We start from the raw sequence: 18,104 nt of genomic DNA, 5'->3' as shown, positions 1-18,104 counted from the left end.
CAGCAATTATGCAGTTTCAAACGATAAAACTTACATACGTCTTTTGACTCTTCAGGTTTGTGGGAATATTTTGGAGTCACGTGACGGCAGATTAAACCGACACAGTGAGTGGTCCCGTGCACTTTTCTTTTAAACTTTGATTTTACAATTTTTAAAATTTTAATTAATGGTTGATTAGCCACTCGAATTCTCCCATTATTTCAACATTTTTGCTTTCGAATAGCAAACAGTTTTTATGACTTAATGTGTTTCGTTTTGTTGCTGTTGATTGATGAGCAACGCCAAAATCTAATCTTGACTGCTAACGCTGAGCTGAAATTTGCTGAAATGTTGAAAAAAAATGAAGTAATGGTCTTTTTCTCAATGGAGCTGATCCCAAATACGTGCCAAATGTAGCAGTGTAAAAATTGCAATAGCTTACCACACCTCTCGCCCAGAGTCAGCTGAGATAGGCAGCGTGCCCTTTGACTTGAGTGAGGATAAGCTGGGTCGGAAGTGCGTGCGGGGATGGATAAACTGATTACATTTGAATGCACTTTGATGAGTTTTCTTCAGTATGAATGAATCCATCGACGGGATACTTGAAGGTTTCCTCGGGGATAAAAAAGTGAATTAAAACCGTACACTAACCACATATATTTGCTCTTTACACAAATAATAGACTGAGAACAATTGAATTGTATTGAAATGTAAATAAATACATCATGAAAATGTGTTTGCTGCGTTACACATTTATGTGTACAGCATTTGGAAAACATAATAGCGTGTTAAAGTCATGAAAAAATACAATTTAACAACTGTTTCGACAATATCATGAAATTATTCATAATTATTCCTCCATAAAAACACCACTAGCATACTTTATGAGAAAGGCTACTTAGATGCTGCTGGATATTGCGTTTACATTGTAGACCCCAAGTTATACCTGGCAAAACAATTTTGTTTTCCAGATAAATGCCAACCCTGACCTGGGATGCACATCAAATATTTCACTGCTCCTAAAATGGAAACACAACAGAAATTTGTATGCAAGTGGAAATTCTTTGCACTGACCTACGTAAACAGAGTGTGAAAGTCATAACTATAGAAAATATTCGTATGCATTTACAGGCCATAAATATTTAACAATGCAATGAAAATCCGGAGGTACAGTGCGAGCTAAGCGTGCATTCTTAAATTGTGTGAAAATATAATCTGATGCAAGACGGAGCCAAGGAATGTCAATAAATTAAAACTCGTACTCGCAGTCCACGACCTTATCAAAATGGCACAGCGGCCGAATTTTGTCCGGTAGAGAAACTCTGCCCTACATGTTGTCTTGACTGCTGTGCAGATAAATGTCATACAAAATTGATGGCTATAAATAAAAAAAAATCTTTAAGAGCACAAATATTTGGAGCAGTTGTTTTGGATGAGGCGGCACGGTGGATCAGATGGATAGCATTGGCCTCACAGTTCTGGGTTCGATCCCGAACCGGGCTGTATGGAGTTTGCGTGTCCTCCCCGTGCCTGGGTGGGTTTTCTCCGGTCACCCCGGTTTCCTCCCACATCCCAAAAACATGCAGCAGTAATTGGAGACTCTAAATTGTCCCAAGGTCTGAATGTGAGTGCGGCTGCTTGTCTCGGTGTGCCTTGCGATTAGCTGGCGACCAGTTCAGGGTGTACCCCGCTTCCTGCTCGTTGACCGCTGGGATGGGCTCCGGCACTCCCGTGACCCTCGTGAGGATAAGCAGCTCAGAAAATGGATGGATCTATTGGATTAACAGATTTTGTGCTGGTGTGCCTAATTATGTGGCAGGCCTGTGTATGTAAACAAATGTTTTTGTGAACGTTTCCACAACAAGTGGGATCCAAGAGGGTGTAACAAAAAACTGAGGCAGGATGCTGTTTTTTTTTTAATCTTGGCCGTGCAGTGGGTCCTCGTATATAGTTTTTTTTTTGTGTGTGAAATAAGGGTGATAAAAAACCTAACAAAGAAGCCATCTTAGCTTCAAACAGAGCATTTCAATGGTTTTGTGTCATTGTTTTCCAAACTGAAAAGAAAACAAGAACACACTGTCTGCAAAACTCTCTGAAGCATCAAAAAACATTTGCATGAGCTGTACTTTTTTTTTCTCTGACTGGAAGACACATTAAGTTGACAAACTAGTTACTGAACTATTTCGTAAACTGAGATATGGATAGGCTTCAGGCTTCCCTGTGACCCTCGTGAGGATAAGCGGCAAAGAAAATGGATGGATATATATATATATATATATATAATGACTGATGGAGTAAAATGAGTCTGACATGATTAATTAAAGTATTTTGGGATTATGTTTGTTATTTTCATTTCACTTAAATTATTACATAGGTTACAGCTATTACATTATTATTATTATTAAAACTATTATTAAGAAAATGGATGGATGGAGATAAAAATCATGATAGTAGAGCATTACACAAGGGCCGTCGTGATCTGTTTTTAGAATCGATTATCTTATAGATATTTTGTTGAGTAATTCCCACCCAGCCATTTTTTTTATGACTAACTCTCTTGCTTTATTTTATTATGATTATTTATTCTCTTTGTTATTCTTTATGTTGGTACTAAGTATATGGTATACATTTTCCACAGAATTTGAGACAACAAAAGTAGTCTTTGTTAAGTGGTTAGCATTAGCGCGCCCATTTTAGGTACAGCGTAAAAAAAAAAACACGGTACTATTCTGATCACTCTTGCATCACGTTATATTTACATGTCTGATCGTATTTTTAAAAACCTGTCCTGTCCTTTTTGGCAAAGTTTATCAGTGGCCCAACACCGTGTCTGTCTGCAATAAATATCTGTGTGAAACAAGGTTTTCTTTTTGATAATTTTGAAGTCGAATTAGCCGATATTCCACAAACGCGTCAATTCACATTGAAAGTGTTCATAGTGAACGTAGAGGATTAGTGACTTTAACGGCTCATTTTATTTCTTATCATTACGCTACAGCAGTGACAAAGCTGTTCAAGAAGGAACAATCTATTGCGCTACGGACTGGCCACTTGCATTAATCGTCCATCCCGTCACCACACTGAGCTTGTTAAAACATTGCGTTCGGTGTCTGTCGACGGGACGATAGTGATAACGGGAAGTTTGCGCTCTCTGAAGTTTGTTCAGTTGAGATAGCGTTTGCAAGACAAAGCAAGAGATGTGCTAGATGCCAGCAAAACGACGTGATACGTGATGAAACCAAAGTAACTTGTGAGACAATCCTGGGGGTGCGGAGGACTGTGGTTTAGGATGCCTTCCGGAGTGGGAGGGTCAAGCTTCTACCATATAAATAAAGGGCAGGGATGCACAGTGAGACAAGTGAGTGACACTTTTTGAAGACACAAACTTTTTGATAGAACAACCGACAATGTCTTACTGCAACGGTAAGTCTTCCTATCCATTTACGCGGCCTACGAAGCTCACACAATAAATGCTCGTCTAATTTGCTCTGTTGTTAGTCAACATTTTGAGCGTGGACATGAGATGCCGCGAAAACAACTCGGCTCACCGCACCTGGGAGATCGACCTGGAGCGGCTGATCGTGCGTCGGGGTCAGTCCTTCAGCATCTCGGTGCTGCTCTCCCAGAGATTGCGTGGCTGCAACCTGGGTCTGGATCTGCATGTTGGTGAGTTAAGCTTGATCCTAGAGAAACCATTCGCGGGGGTGAAGGTGGATACGTTGCGTTAAGAGTTCCTGGGTGGAATATGAGATTGTCAACTCGGGAGTTGTACGACTTGAGAACTTTTACTAATCTCCTTATTCGCAGAAGATTGTTGAACGCTACAAATGTTTGTTTTTTTTTTTTACTTTGCTGTTATATTCATTTGTGTTTTTTTCAGGCAAGCGAGAGGAGGTGGTGATCAGTGTTAAGAAGGAGAAATGCTCCGCGAGCGATTGGTGGTTTACAGAGCGTTACGCTTGTAATGAAGTGCTGCTGACACTATACAGCCCAGCGGACGCCATCATCGGCCCTTACCGTCTGGCTGTGACGTTGTCTGGACCTGATGGCCGCGTCCTGGACACCAAGGCGATGACCAAGTTCCACCTGCTCTACAACCCCTGGTGCAAAGGTGAGTCCATCAAGACTTCAATCATCTGGAACTACTCGCCGCCAATGCGTGAGATTGTGGCAAGTTTTTGAGCACGTAAAAATTCCCGCAATTTATTGGTGTGCAGATGATGTTGTGTATCTACCTGATGAGAACTGGATTCAGGAGTACGTGATGAATGAGAATGGGATTATTTACATGGGCACCTGGAACAACATCACTAGCAGACGTTGGAACTTTGGACAGGTACGCGTGAGCGTGTACGTATGAACTTATGCATATGCGCGACCCGTGTACAGTATACGTCTGCATGACTCATGTGTGTATGTATCCACGTGTACTGTATGTTTGTGTAACCATTGTAGCGTATGTGTTCTGCTTGTGTGTGGTAATTCTCCTCCATTGTCTATGTACCTCCCTCATACTTGCATCTCTCCATCCCAGTTTGAGGACAATATTATGGACATTTGTTTTGAAATCCTGGACTACTCCAATGAGGCCTTGAGAGACTTCAAGAAAGACCTGTGCCAAAGAGCTGACCCCGTCTACGTCAGCAGGATCATCACTGCCATGGTGACGACGACGATAATGCTCACCGCAAAAAATACACTTCTGGCGATATAACGGACTCGTTGCAGAGCCCGCTAAAGAAAAAGTACAATTGGAAGACTGATCAATCAGCACGTGTGTCCAGGTGAACTGCAATCGGGACAGGGGCTTGTTGGAAGGCTGCTGGGAGGAGCCGTACACTGACGGAAAGGCACCTTACAGATGGACAGGCAGCGTTGACATTCTCCGGAGGTGGAGCGAGAGCTGTGCCAAGCCGGTCAAATACGGCCAGTGCTGGGTCTTTTCTGGCCTCGCAGTCACAGGTGAGCCACTGCGACGTCTCACCTCTTCCAACTATTCTCTCGATATCACCTTGGTCAAAGTTTTGAAGTGACGCTTTGCCAGTGCGGTAAATTCTGAATTGTGAAGTCATTCATCACACGTGGTCCCATCCATGTAGTGATCTGGCCCGACACTGGTTAGCTTTCAAAATCAGACTGTCAGATTGTGCATTTTCAGGGTAGTATAGCTATAAGTAGGGATCGGAGAGTGCCAATACCTCATTGGGCTGATGCCAGCCTTATTTCTTACTATAAAGAAAATTATAAAGAAATTAATGATTAATTAATGAATCATTGGTTAGTTATAAGCAGCCGCCATTCATTTGGATACCTGGAAGCTGTTCCTTGTATGTTGTCTTTTGCGTGCTCTCTCCAGTTTTGCGCTGCCTGGGAATACCAACACGCCCCATTACCAACTATGAGTCTGCCCACGACACTGACGGAAACCTTTCTTTGGACATCCTGCTCAATGAAAACATGGAGGTGGTAAAAGAGCGGCGTTCGGATAGCACCTGGTAGGACAGCAGGCACAGTATCAAATAAACTAATCATGTCGTTCGTCATCCACAACTCTCTCAACCTCTCTGTTTTAGGAACTTCCACTGTTGGGTTGAGTCCTGGATGAGGAGACTTGATCTTCCACAAGGAAATGACGGCTGGCAGGTGTTGGACCCAACTCCTCAAGAACTGAGCGATGGTACATTCCCATTATTTATCTCTCTTCACCTGTTGAGTAAGGAGATTCTGGCAATTTTCCACTGATTCATCCAGAAGGTTTCTTTACGATTTTAATTGAAACCAGTTGGCGTGTCAGTGTGTATAAAATTGGACAACTGACAATGCAGTGAAATGCTGTAATGGACAGGCATACAAATACCTTTACCACAGTGCATTCATTCGTAGACATCCAAAGTATTGATTCAATCATGTTTTTTTCTCAGGTACCTTCCGCTGTGGCCCCTGTCCCGTTAGGGCCATCAAGGAGGGCAATCTGGACGTCAAGTATGATGCTCCGTTTGTATTTGCTGAGGTGAACGCCGATGTCATCCACTGGATAGTCCGGAAAAATGGCGAACGTCAGAAGGTGACCCCCCCCTGTGTTCATCCTTTTCCGCTCAAGAAAACCTTGGATGTAATTTGTTGAAAATGATGACCCGTGGTGTTACAGATAAAAGTATGTGAGGACTGCATTGGCAGGAACATCAGCACCAAAAGTATTTTTGGTAATCGCAGAGAAGATATCACTCTTCAGTATAAATATCCTGAAGGTTAGTAAATAGCATCTACAATGAACGTTTAGAGCTACCCAATTAAATTCTTCATATGCGCTTCCTTGTTTGGCAATAGTGTTGCCTAGTTATGAAGTGGCCTTGCAAAATCACAAATTTGTGTGATTTGTGTGTGAAATATACAGTCTATACTTCTTCTGTGGAAGCAATCTACTTCTATATCACAAAAAAACTGCAAACTTATTGTGATCGTTTTTCCGTGTTTTGTTTTTGTTTAAATATCAAAGACTAATTAATGTGTTCTTCGCCAGGCTCCAAGAAAGAGCGAGAGGTGTACGAGAAGGCTAAACGTGCAATCAGAGACGAGTCCCCCGACAGGCAGGAGCAAACGCAGGTGGTGGTGAACATCAAACACGAAAAACTTGTATTCGGAGCAGACGCCGAATTGGTTGTTGAGGTATGAAACTGAGAAATGAATACTGGGATTCACCAATGATATACTCGCAGGACTGTGATAAACATTGTTCGTAACTATGACAGAGTATTGCTCTTTTCGGTTAGCTTCCATGATACAAGCTGGACCTAGTATTTGTCACTCACAGCACTCAGAAAATGTATAGGATTTTGGGCTGTTGGAAGACATTTCTACAACTGTATCCTTAAATTGACCTTCTGAGTCCACATCCAGCTTTTCAGTACTTTTTGCACAACTTGCTGTTGTCTAACAAAGAGTTGAACGGCAAATTTCAGCACAGGCGGTTTATCCAAATTCTAATGGATAAGTTTTCTGGTTCGGTTTGAATTGTTCTTTTAAAAATGTTTTTTTTAGCATGCTGTTCACATTTGGAGCTCAGGAGACTAAGACGACACCTCAAAACTGATCAACTACCTTGCCACTGCCGGACAGTGGCTACGGAGCTTAGAGTTCCCCCACAGAGGCTTTATGGTTGATTCGTGGATCAAAGAGCAGTTGAGAATCTTGCTTGGAAGGCCTTTGAAAGAGAACACAAAGTTGTGCAAAGAACATTGAACATGTGCAGGAAAAAGTTTGGAATTCAAATATAGCTAACCTGTAAAGTTTATCGTAGTTTTACCTAAAAATTTAACCAATTGTCCAAAATTCTGGAACTGGCATAAAATAAAGTAAAATTCTTCTCCGCTTAGTCTAGTCCTAAATTCCAGACAACGGGCTGACTTTAAGATTTGATTTTGGGATTCCTGTGGATTGTTATTTGATTTTTTTGGGAGAATGGTAGAACACTATTTGCATTCTCAAACAAAAACAAAAGAGTACGAGGAGCGAGTACTTTTTTTTTGGTATGCTCTGTAGATTGTCAGGTGGAGTCCTTGTAATGATTAAAAAGTATATTTGATTGAATTTTTTGTTTGTTTGTTTGTAGGTGACCAACCAAGGACAAAAAACGGCTGACATTAGCCTGAGCTTAGCGGCTGAAGCGCAAACATACAACTGTATAAGACTTGGAGTACTTCAGAAGGAAACCAAGCAGATTTCTGTGCAGGCCAATCAAGGTTGTTTGATCTCAAACAGATAAGAAAGAAATATTCAATCCAGTTTTCAGTTTTGACCCCCACCAAAATGTCTCTGAATCCAGTGCACAAGGAGGTGGTGCGAGTGCCCTACAAGGACTATGTCAAGTACATCTCCGGACAGCAGAACATCAAGCTGACAACCTTGCTGCAGGCCCAGGGAGTGACCAAGCCCATCATGGCCGTGTGCAAACTGGCCCCCATTATGCCCAAGATCAAAGTCGACGTGGGTGAACGCTGCAGCCAATGATGGCCCTCTAGAATGTGTTTGTGAAACATTCGAAAAGCCATCCAAAAATATTGGAGCTTTGAGCAGTTAAACGTATTGAAAAGATGTGACCCTGAGATAGATTGCTGGTCGTATTTTTCATTTGTAATACGTAATGGTATAAATGTGTTTATTCAAAAATAGATACAAACTTTTGTCCGCTGTTAACATTAACATTCCAAAATGGTCAGTTGACTTTGTTCCATTGTTTCTCTGCAGATTGATGGAAAAATTTGTCGAAGAAGACGCTCATCTTGCTCCATCTCCTTCACCAACCCTCTCAAAGTGCCTCTTCGGGGGGGCGTTTTCACTGTGGAGGGGGCCGGCCTCTTGGCTTCCACTAAGGTCAAGGTGAAGTAAGTACAGACTCGACAAGCTTCATTGCCGCTCATTACTCAATCGGCGCATGAAACGCTTTTTCTGTGTTTCAGCGGCGAAATCGCTCCGGGCCATCAGGTGTCCGCCAAACTCAACTTTCAACCGATGCGCTGCGGCATCAGGAAGCTCCTGGTTGACTTCTTCTCCGATGGGCTCAGAGACATGAAGGGAAATGCGACATTGAACGTTCGCAAGTTCTAGAGCCAAGTGAGCTCCAAACAAGTAGCAATGATTTTTCTGACCGGAGTGGAATCCTTTACAAGCCTTCTAGTCTTCAGAAATTATGCTGAATAAATAGGAACAATTTGCGGCACTGACAAGCACTCTTTGTTGTGATCTCTTGAGTGTAATAAAAATTCAGGGAAAATAAAGAACACTCTTGTTTGTCATTATTCAAACTCGGTGGAAGATGGTGGGGCGGGATGAGTATTCGAGAATAATCGCAGCTGGCGGTACCGAGAGATGTAAACAAGTAATACATTTGCAATTTCCCCTTTACCGTGCAATTTGCAGATGACTTTTGACTTGTCCGTCTGCAGTCATTGCTTGACTATAACACTCTGCAGAGCAGAAAAATTTCAATATACAGAGAGTCTTCGGTCTACGACTGAGATCGGTTCCAACAGTAGTGACTTAACTCTTAAAAAGTCAAACGATGACCGCTGGGATTGGCTTCAACATTCCCGTGACCCTCATGAGAATCAGTGGCTCAGAAAATGGATGGGTGTTGGTACTTCATATAAAAAAACTAAATTACATTACAATAAAAAAATATAAGATGCTTCACTTACCAGGGAGGCTCCAATGGTGGAGAATGAAGGGAGGCTGCGCTTAGCTATGGCTAAGGAAGCAAGTGCAGGTAGCCCTTGCTAGCGGTAAATTCCTCCTCGGGTTTCTTGGCTTTTCTCCTCTTTCAAAGTTTGGAAAATACGCCGTGCCTTTTCCCTGGATGAACATTAAGCTGATATGAAGCCTACGTTGATTCTGATCCTCGATCCATAACGTAAGTAATCGTTCCATCTCGGCAACGATCGAAGAACAAAATGGATGGATAGTCTACAGTAGATGAGGACATGAAGAAATGCTAGCTGCTATGTCGTGCTGCATTCGTGAGCGCTAGGTAGTCGGAAATGTCGCGCAGCCAAATTCCAGCCAAATGGTTCCAGACTAAATATGAATTAAAAATATTGCTGACGTCCACTGTATTTTCACATTTGTTTATGATGCAGATGAAAAAAAGTTGATATCGAGATGATATGCGGAAATGATATAGAGTGCTTAAAATGGCGGCACGGTGGAAAAACTGGTTCGAGCTTTGGCCTCACAGTTCTGGGGACTCGGGTTCAAATCCCGGCCCTACTTGTGTGGAGCTTGCATATTCTCCCCGCGCCTGCGTGCCTTTTCTCCGGGCACTCCTGTTTACTACCACATTCCCAAAACATGCAACATTAATTGATTGGGAGTGCGGCTGTTTGTCTCGATGTGCCCTGTGATTGGCTGGCGACCAGTTCAGGGTGTACCCCGCCTCCTGCCCGGTGACAGCTGGGATAGGCTACAGCACTCCCACGACCCACGTGAAGATAAGCAGCAAAGAAAATGGATGGCTGGATGAGTGCTTAAAATGACCAGCACCCAAATTAAGGTTACAGCCACAGCTAAAAAAAAAAAAAACCCAATGGTAATTTCCATTTCCATAGTGGTTAATGCACCAATATGTAGCACTTTAATCCAAATAATATTTGTAATAAAATATAATTAGATTTCTTTTAGAATGGCTACTGTTCTTGTTCTGAGCAATAAATTACCTTACTGAGGGGCTCAGCACGCCTGATCACATCAGTTTTTAAAGCTCTTGGTGAAAACGTACGTATGAGCTTTCTTCCCATGTGATTAATAATAAGTTCGCTACTAAAGCTTTATGACCCGATCATGATGTCCTATCTGGACTACATCATTTAAGAGAATGACAATGTCGTGATTCTGTTACGTGGAGTACGCGGCTCTTCCGGGGAAGATTTGTCAAGTCTTGTTTCACGTCTAAATCAATTCTCAGGAGTACAAAGTCAAAGCAAAGTCAAATCATTTCAAAGTTTTAGCCGAGCGAGTCGCCAGTCCTTAAATTGGCGACTTCAATCTGACTCAAGTTGATTTACAGTCCTATTGCACATGTGAGAACATGTAGATCCAATTCTGAAGAAATAAAAGTGCATTGGCTCGAGATTGTTTTCTAGCAGAGTCCAACAAATGAAAGGCATATGTGATATTCTATTAAGACAAGCACCCCTGCTGCGAGTTTGACGCTGAGAAGGAATCTTTAAAAAAAAAGAAAAAAAATTGACTCAACCCTTCTGGTGGTTATTTTTACTTCTTTGCTTCCTTGGTGTTAAAAATTTGTTCTGAAGAGCATATCACCTTCTGTCACACACTTGCGGAACCTTGCCTGTCTCGGCTCATGCGTGGGAGGTGACTGGTAGTGATCACACTCTGGCAGTGTTCACCATCCATTCATCCACCTTCCAAGCCGCTTATCCTCACAAGAGTCACAAACCTATGTTACAGGGGTGCACCCAAATGCAGAACTTCGAGGCAGAGGCATAATGTTCAATGTAGTTTATTCCGGAAACTGGGTCTACACGGTGTAGCAGTCCGACAAAGCAGAGGTACAGAAACGCTAGGCTAGGCGGGATGCAAAAGACATGCAGCAAAGTCCGATGACTTTGGGGCAAGCTATAACTCAACAGGACAGGATCAAAGAAAAGGGCACAGAATTGCTGTGACTAGGGTCTTGGTGCTAAATTATGTTCAAGGGGAATGGAGTGAAGTATTACACCTTTCCTCCATATCCCTAATAGAAAATGAATGAAGCTAAAAATATTGCCTCGAAGAAAAAAAGAAAAACAAATAATCGTCTATAATATAGTATAAGTCGACAGTATCTACTCTGATGAAAAGGCAAGTCTCATAATTAAAGGGGACAAACTCACTCCTGACCATCCATCCATCCATTTTCTTCACCGCTTTTCCTCGCGGGGAGTGCTGTAGCCAATCCCAGCTGTCAACGGGCAGGAGGCGGGGTACACCCTGAACTGGTTGCCAGCCAATCGCAGGGCACTTAGAGACAAACAGCCGCACTCTCAATCATACCTACGGGTAATTTAGTGTGTCCAATTAATGTTGCATGTTTTTTTTTTGTTTTTTTTGGAATGTGGTAGGAAACCCACGCAGGCACAGGGAGAACATGCAAACTCCAACTCCACACAAGGAGGTCTGGGATTGAACCCGGGACCTCAGAACTGTGAGGCCAACGCTTTACCATCTGATCTACCGTGGCGCCCAGTCCTGACCAGTTATAGAAAATTGATGGATGGATCTGCATCGCGTTATCCATCCATTCAGCCGCTTATCCTCACGAGGGTCGCAGGGAATGCTGGAGCCTAATCCCAGCTGTCAGCGGGCAAGAGGCGGGATACACCCTGAACTGGTCGCCAGGCAACCGCAGGGCATATGGAAACAAACAGCCGCACTCACTCTCACACCTAGGGGCCATTTAGTGTCCAATTAATGTTGCATGTTTTTGGGATGTGGGAGAGAAAACCCATGCAGGCACGGGGGACAACATCCAAGGGGGGTCGGGGATTGAACCCGGGACCTCGACTGTGAGGCCAACGCTTTACCAGCTGCGCCACTGTGCCGCCCGCATCGGGTTAATAACAGCAAAACTACTCCATATGACAAAAAGACTGCATCAATAAAACATGCCGGAACCGTGGAGGGGGTGCACTCAGACAGGTGGGGGTTTATACACACTTGAAAGCAAAATGTCTTGAGGACAAATTCACAGAAGTCGAATCAGCCTGTGATCCCATTTTCCCCCGCTTTGATTTTGAGCAGGATTCTGAATCCAGTCCTCGGCGGTTTTCCATTGATCAGCCTTTTTATTCTGACGTGAGGATGTTTGACTGACATTTTCAGAGCAACCGACGTACAGTAAATACTCGGGAATGACCTTCAAAGCATGTGTCGCCGTGTGCGATTGTGGTCCTCTGGGTGATGGTTTACCAATAGAGCCCAAAGCTGCCTGACAATTGGAATCAGGATGTTGCCTCTCTAATTATTGAAAACATAAACAGATGAGTGCACTTCACACAGACACAGCGACACACGTACACACATTCAGATGTCAAATGAATATCTGGAGGAGAAATAAGAACAAAAGCAGGACGAGAGCGGAGCGACAGCCCCTGCAAGTCTTCAAAGATCGCTTGTGAGAGAATTGCGAATGAGTCGGAATAAAATGCAATGAGATGGGCTGGTGAAAGCTGAGAAACAAACAAAAAATATTTCTCTGAGCGCGCACGTATGCGTGACTACGAGTGTGCGCCTGTGCGCTCTTGTAAGAGTTCGCATCAGTGTGCGACATCAGCCGTAAATAGCAGAAATCTCATTTCAGTGTTCTGTGATCAGCCAGTTCATTATTCAAGCGGTGTGAGACCAAGAAGCACTTGAGATTTTTTTGTTGTTGTCGTCGTCGTTTTCGTGAACAGCTCCGCTCGTGCACTTAATTAAAGCTTCCAGTGATTGCTTTCGCCCCGCGCCGCTGTCGTCGTTTTGCAAATGGCAACGATTCCACTCAAGAAAGACAAATTTGCTCTCGATTGAAACCCGACTTTGTGTTACAGCAAGAAAATCACTGTCGAACGCTGAATTACAGATTTCGCCTTGGAAGTATCAGCCTGTGTATTTGCGAGACGCTCCAATTAAAATATGATGACAATTTGACAGAAGGCCCAACATGAGAGTGAGACACACCTAAATAATATCATAGAATTTCGAGGCTAAAATCCAAATATTAGGCAAGTACATCGGTAATTTTGCACATTAAGAGAATAAAGTTGTGTCATAAAAAAAAATAATATAACATTAACCCCCCAAAAAAAGAAGTTAAAAATCACATTAAGAAAAGAACTTCATCACATGGGTGGAATAAAATGTAACATAGAGAATAAATTCAAAAATAGAAAATGACATTATAAAATGAAACAAGTAAGATATAACTTTGTAATTTTTGTATAAAAAAAGAAGAAACATGAAGAGAATAATGTCACATTTTTAGCAGAAATAATTTGCTATATCAAGAAATTAACCCACATTTTCAAAGAAAAAAAAATCACAATATTTTGAGAAAAAATTCAGAGAATAAGTTGAGTCTGGGTTTATTCAGATAAAAGCATAATCATGTTAGTAAGAATTATTAAATTTTAGTTGCCATCATGTATTTTGAGGAGAAAAAAGTTATGTAATGTTAAGAAAACATTAACATATGAGAAGAAATATTACAACAAAAAATAAATACATATTGTAATTTTAAGGACAAAAAGGCAAAAATTTTGGAGGACAAAAATCAGAACATTTGGGGGGGGCGAATACTAGTTTTGTAAGAAAAATATGTTAATAATAAGTCATAATATTAAGTTGTAACAGGGTAAGAAAGTTACATCACAATTTCATTGCACGATGTATTATGACAATTAAGTCATTTTATGTGGGAAAATGTGATAGATTCATATTGATATTATGAAAATATTCAATGTTATCATTTTCCCAAGAATATACTCAAAATAATAACCATAATAATAAAAACAAGAGAATGAAGTCATAATATGAGCAAAATAATATTTTAGTGACAAAAAAGTTGCAAGTTGACAACAATCAAACCAAAATAAGGGTAACAACCGAATATGAACATAAAATTGTAATAGTAATGTAATAACGTTGTATTTTCATATAAAAACTCTAACAGTTAACACACATTTGCCCTACAGTGCCAAACTTCAAGTTTGTGTTCATCTTTTTGTAATTTTAGTCCAGAAGAGGTCTGTAGTGTTGATCAGAGGAAAACAAGGGTGGATGTTTTACTGCTGCAAACGCTTTCCATTATGCACCAACCGCCCCAGCCCCACGCCCACCCCAGCCGAGAAGAGTTTGCAAAATAGGAACCCAAAAAATACGTGCATGAAAACCTAGATTATGGAACATATGAATTTTATTCATAGAACTTTCGTGTCGTCATTGGAGTTTGCACTGCTTGGATAAACACGTTGAATAATTTTGCTGTCAGAAAACACAACTCATTTCACACGATGATGAGTTCATATTTGTCACTAGCAGCCATTGGTCCCATGCCAGCCCTGAAGCTGAAGATTTACCCACTCACTTCTGTGCTATTCGGAACTCGACTCGAATGTTACTTTCGGGAATAGAAATCCCGTACTCAGATTGTTGTTCCTGAAAGGAAGATTTTTTTTTCTTTTGTAGATCTAGTCATAGCGGCATGGTGGCTCAGCTGGTAAAGCATTGGCCTCACAGTTCTGAAGTCCTGGGATCAATCCCGGACCCGCCTGTGTGGAGTTTGCATGTTCTCCCCATGCCTGCGTGGGTTTTTTCCGGGTACTCCGGTTTCCTCTCGCATCCCAAAAACATCCATCCAGCCATTTTCTTAGCCGCTTATCCTCACGAGGGTCACGGGGAGTGGTGGAGCTTATCTCAGCTGTCAACGGGCAGGAGGCAGGGTACACCCTGAACTGGTCGCCAGCCAATTGCAGGGCACATGGAGACAAACAACAGTCACATTCACAATCACACCTAGGGGCAATTTAGCGTGTCCAATTAATGTTGCATGTTTTTAGGATGAGGGAGAAAACCCACGCAGGCATGGGGAGAACATGCAAACTCCACACAGGCGGGTCCGGGATTGAACCAGGGACCTCAGAACTGTGAGGCCAATGCTTTACCAGCTAATCCACTGTGCCGCCTGTCCCAGTGTGTCTCAGTGTGCCCTGCAATTGGCTGGCAACCAGTTCAGGGTGTACCCCGCCTCCTGCCCGTTGACAGCTGGGATAAGCTCCAGCACTCCCGGCGGCCCTTGTGAGGATAAGTGGCAAAGAAAATTGATGGATGGATATAGAAGGCATTTGTACATAGTGCGTATAGCATACTTTATTATCAACATAATTTTGGACCAAGACAATCCATCGTAATTAACAGAAAATTCTCTCAGTGGAGTTCCACAGAGAAGCGTTTTAGGTCTATTCATTTTCTATGAAGAAGGGTAATTTTTGTCGGTGTGGTAATACATGAATAATGCCAAAGATTGTAAGAACAACACCTACTAAAGAGGAAAACAATATTGTGTTACTGTCTAGCTAAAGAAAAGATGCTTTTGGTTTGAGTGTGACGACCTATCCCTGCCATCTTTGAACCCAGCAGCGTCGTACTTAGCATGTTTACATTGAAGGCTCTCAAGTTGTTCAAAGGTGTGATTGTACTGTGAGCGGGAATGGTTGTCTTGATGTGCCCTGATCAGTCTGAACTCTACTCGTGTAGGCTCCTGCTCACCCGGGACTAGCGCTGGAAAAAATAGATTGTCGGATTTTGTTCCAGCCTATATCACAATAACCCACCCCCATACCGAGATTTTCTGTTTTAACTTTGGAGTAATAGTTTGCACATCCCCCCCAGCGACCATTCTGTATACATGTAAAGCATGTTTGTTGCATCATTGCCGTCTGTTGCTACCGTCGGGATAGCGCAGTTTGACAGCCGTTCCGAATGCGCGTTTAGCAATTTATATGCAAAACATACAGATGAGCAAAACATTTACTGAAAGGACAACAAAGCCAAATGGGAGGAGATCTAATTGGACACGAGCTCCCATCTTTTGACTGCACGAGAGATTGCTTTGTTGCAAAAAAAGATGAGAACATACGGTACGGTACAACATTTTAATAAACACGATTGGTCTTGGTATTCGGTCTTTCAAAAAGGTCTGAGAAAGTTAAGGTTTTTCATAATAAAAAAAACAACATCAGGAGATTGAAGTCAAACAAAAGAATAAATGTGATTTATGTGAAGAATTTTACTGAAGAAAGAAGCCCAATGGTTATGAGAAGCTCAAAATATTAAGAGAAGCCTTGAAATAAAGACAAAATTTAACAAAAATGAATCTTTATATTGCCTGAAAAATAAGTCAATAATTTCTTTTGTTACATCATTTACACATTTTACAGGAAAAAGAAGCACCACTAAAAGAATGAAATCATTAATACAACATTCATCCATCCATTTTCTCAGCCGCTTATCCTCATGAGGGTTGTGGGAGTGCTGAAACCAATCCCAGCTATCATTGGACAGCAGGCAGGGTACACCCTGAACTGGTTGCCAGCCAATCGCAGGGCACATGGAGACAGACAACAGTCGCACCTATGGGCAATTTAGAGGTTCCAATTAATGCATGTTTTGAGGATGTGGGAGGAAAGCGCACATGCGGAGGAGAAAACCCACACAGGGACGGGGATGACATGCAAACTCTACACAGGCGGGACCGGGATTTGAACATCGGTCCTGAGAACCGTGAATCCAACGCTCGACAGCTGCGCCACCGTGCCACCATCAGTACAACAATAAAGTAAGAATATTACAAGAACAAATTCAAAATGTAACAATTACAATTTCTTTTAAAAAGTCAAATATTTCGCAGGAGGTTTAAGGTGTAAATTCCAGGTGAGCCTGAGGGGAAGGTTCGAGTCATTCTCACATGTTACACGTTTTAAATGAAGGTTCCTCGCGTCCCGCTTATCATCTTGGATCCCTCTTCTGACATCTGATCAAAAGCACGTATGCGAGTGAGAGGAGAGAAACAAACTGCCAAAGATGGTGTCGGAACACTGCGGTGGGCTGGAGAAGCGCCGGAGTGTGCCGGCAAGGCGCCCAAAAGTACTCTCATACATAATCTCATTACGCCTGCTGCACACGCGCGCACGTCACGTCGCGTTGTTTCCGCGGGTCGGGAAAAGGTGCGCTTCTCAGGAGTGAGGAGGCGGTATCGAACAAGAACAAGAAACCGATTCAACTGGATATCTGTTTGTAGAGGTGAGAGATACAACTGTATCGGTGGCAAAGTCCTAACTCGATGCAGAATCTGACAGGAATCCTAAAATACAGAACATTGGTTGTAGAATTGTGGGCCGGCAGCACGAGGCTGGGAGTCGGTTGATTTTAGTGATTTCATCCTTAACGTTATGTTTACAACTAGATACAGTCGTGGTGGGCAGTAGCTAGCTTGGCTACATTGTTCCAGCGTGTTACGATTTCAAAGGTAAGTAACTTTTCAGCGGTTAAGATAGATTCTTGGCCGCAGCGATAGCAAGGTAGCATTCGCAGACGCTACATTTCAATAAAAAATGAATACAACTTCAAGTCGCGTACATTTTCTCAAGGACACTGTTGACACCAGAGCATGTGAAATGTGCACGGCCCAGCGTGTTAACATTGAAACAACGCCAGAGGTGTGTTGTTCTCGACAATTCCCAGTTGGCTGCAGTCGTCAAACGACCGCTAATACTCCTCGATTCCTCACAGTCCACTTATTCTTTCCAAAGTTGGTAGCGTACCACGCCAAAATAAACTCCCGTGAAGATCTGTTAAAAGGACACACAAAGAGGTATGTCACAGCGCTAACACAATAATCACCAGTTGAGCTCAACTAGTCGTCACAGTCTAACTGGGAACGCTTGACGAAGATAACTGAAGGAGAAAAATGTTAAATCAATACTTTTCGGATCTTGAGATCACATTAAAACCTGTGAAAGATGAACATTTTTCAAATTTCTTTCTGGTCAATGACTATGCATGTGTACTTCTTGGTATGTATTTATTTCAACTAG

General features: G+C 42.3%; 2 protein-coding genes and 1 long non-coding RNA gene across 8 annotated transcripts in view; 2 read left to right on the top strand and 1 right to left on the bottom strand.

Annotated features, from left to right (window-relative positions):
• Positions 1–18,104, bottom strand: part of gna12a (guanine nucleotide binding protein (G protein) alpha 12a) — an 89,247-nt gene that overhangs the window by 46,141 nt on the left and 25,002 nt on the right. For 2 of the 6 annotated variants that reach the window (XR_009796435.1, XM_061830182.1), the window contains exons 1-2: positions 3,533–3,663; positions 427–998 (exon numbers count right to left, since the gene is read on the bottom strand). The gene's annotated coding sequence lies outside the window, so the exon portion shown is untranslated. Of the gene's footprint in view, positions 1–426; positions 999–3,532; positions 3,664–18,104 lie in introns of those variants that run through there. The other 4 variants (XM_061830185.1, XM_061830183.1, XM_061830186.1 and 1 more) reach the window with 3 other exon arrangements.
• LOC133506236 (protein-glutamine gamma-glutamyltransferase 2-like) lies at positions 3,305–8,756 on the top strand. The gene is made up of 15 exons (XM_061830181.1): positions 3,305–3,402; positions 3,478–3,645; positions 3,860–4,090; positions 4,197–4,315; positions 4,514–4,642; positions 4,764–4,941; positions 5,336–5,474; positions 5,553–5,656; positions 5,901–6,043; positions 6,128–6,227; positions 6,500–6,645; positions 7,589–7,718; positions 7,802–7,962; positions 8,224–8,360; positions 8,436–8,756. Exons 1-15 carry the CDS (start codon positions 3,387–3,389, stop codon positions 8,581–8,583), a joined length of 2,049 nt encoding a protein of 682 aa, XP_061686165.1. The 5' UTR covers positions 3,305–3,386; the 3' UTR covers positions 8,584–8,756.
• Positions 15,301–18,104, top strand: part of LOC133506239 (uncharacterized) — a 36,770-nt gene continuing 33,966 nt past the window's right edge. Inside the window, exon 1 of the long non-coding RNA XR_009796437.1 lies at positions 15,301–17,310. This is a non-coding gene — a long non-coding RNA (uncharacterized LOC133506239). The remainder of the gene's footprint in view (positions 17,311–18,104) is intronic.

Source organism: Syngnathoides biaculeatus, chromosome 9 (assembly GCF_019802595.1).
Source record: "Syngnathoides biaculeatus isolate LvHL_M chromosome 9, ASM1980259v1, whole genome shotgun sequence".
Lineage (NCBI taxonomy): Eukaryota > Metazoa > Chordata > Actinopteri > Syngnathiformes > Syngnathidae > Syngnathoides > Syngnathoides biaculeatus.
Note: the sequence above shows the minus strand (reverse complement) of the source record. Positions and strands in the feature narration are given on the sequence as shown.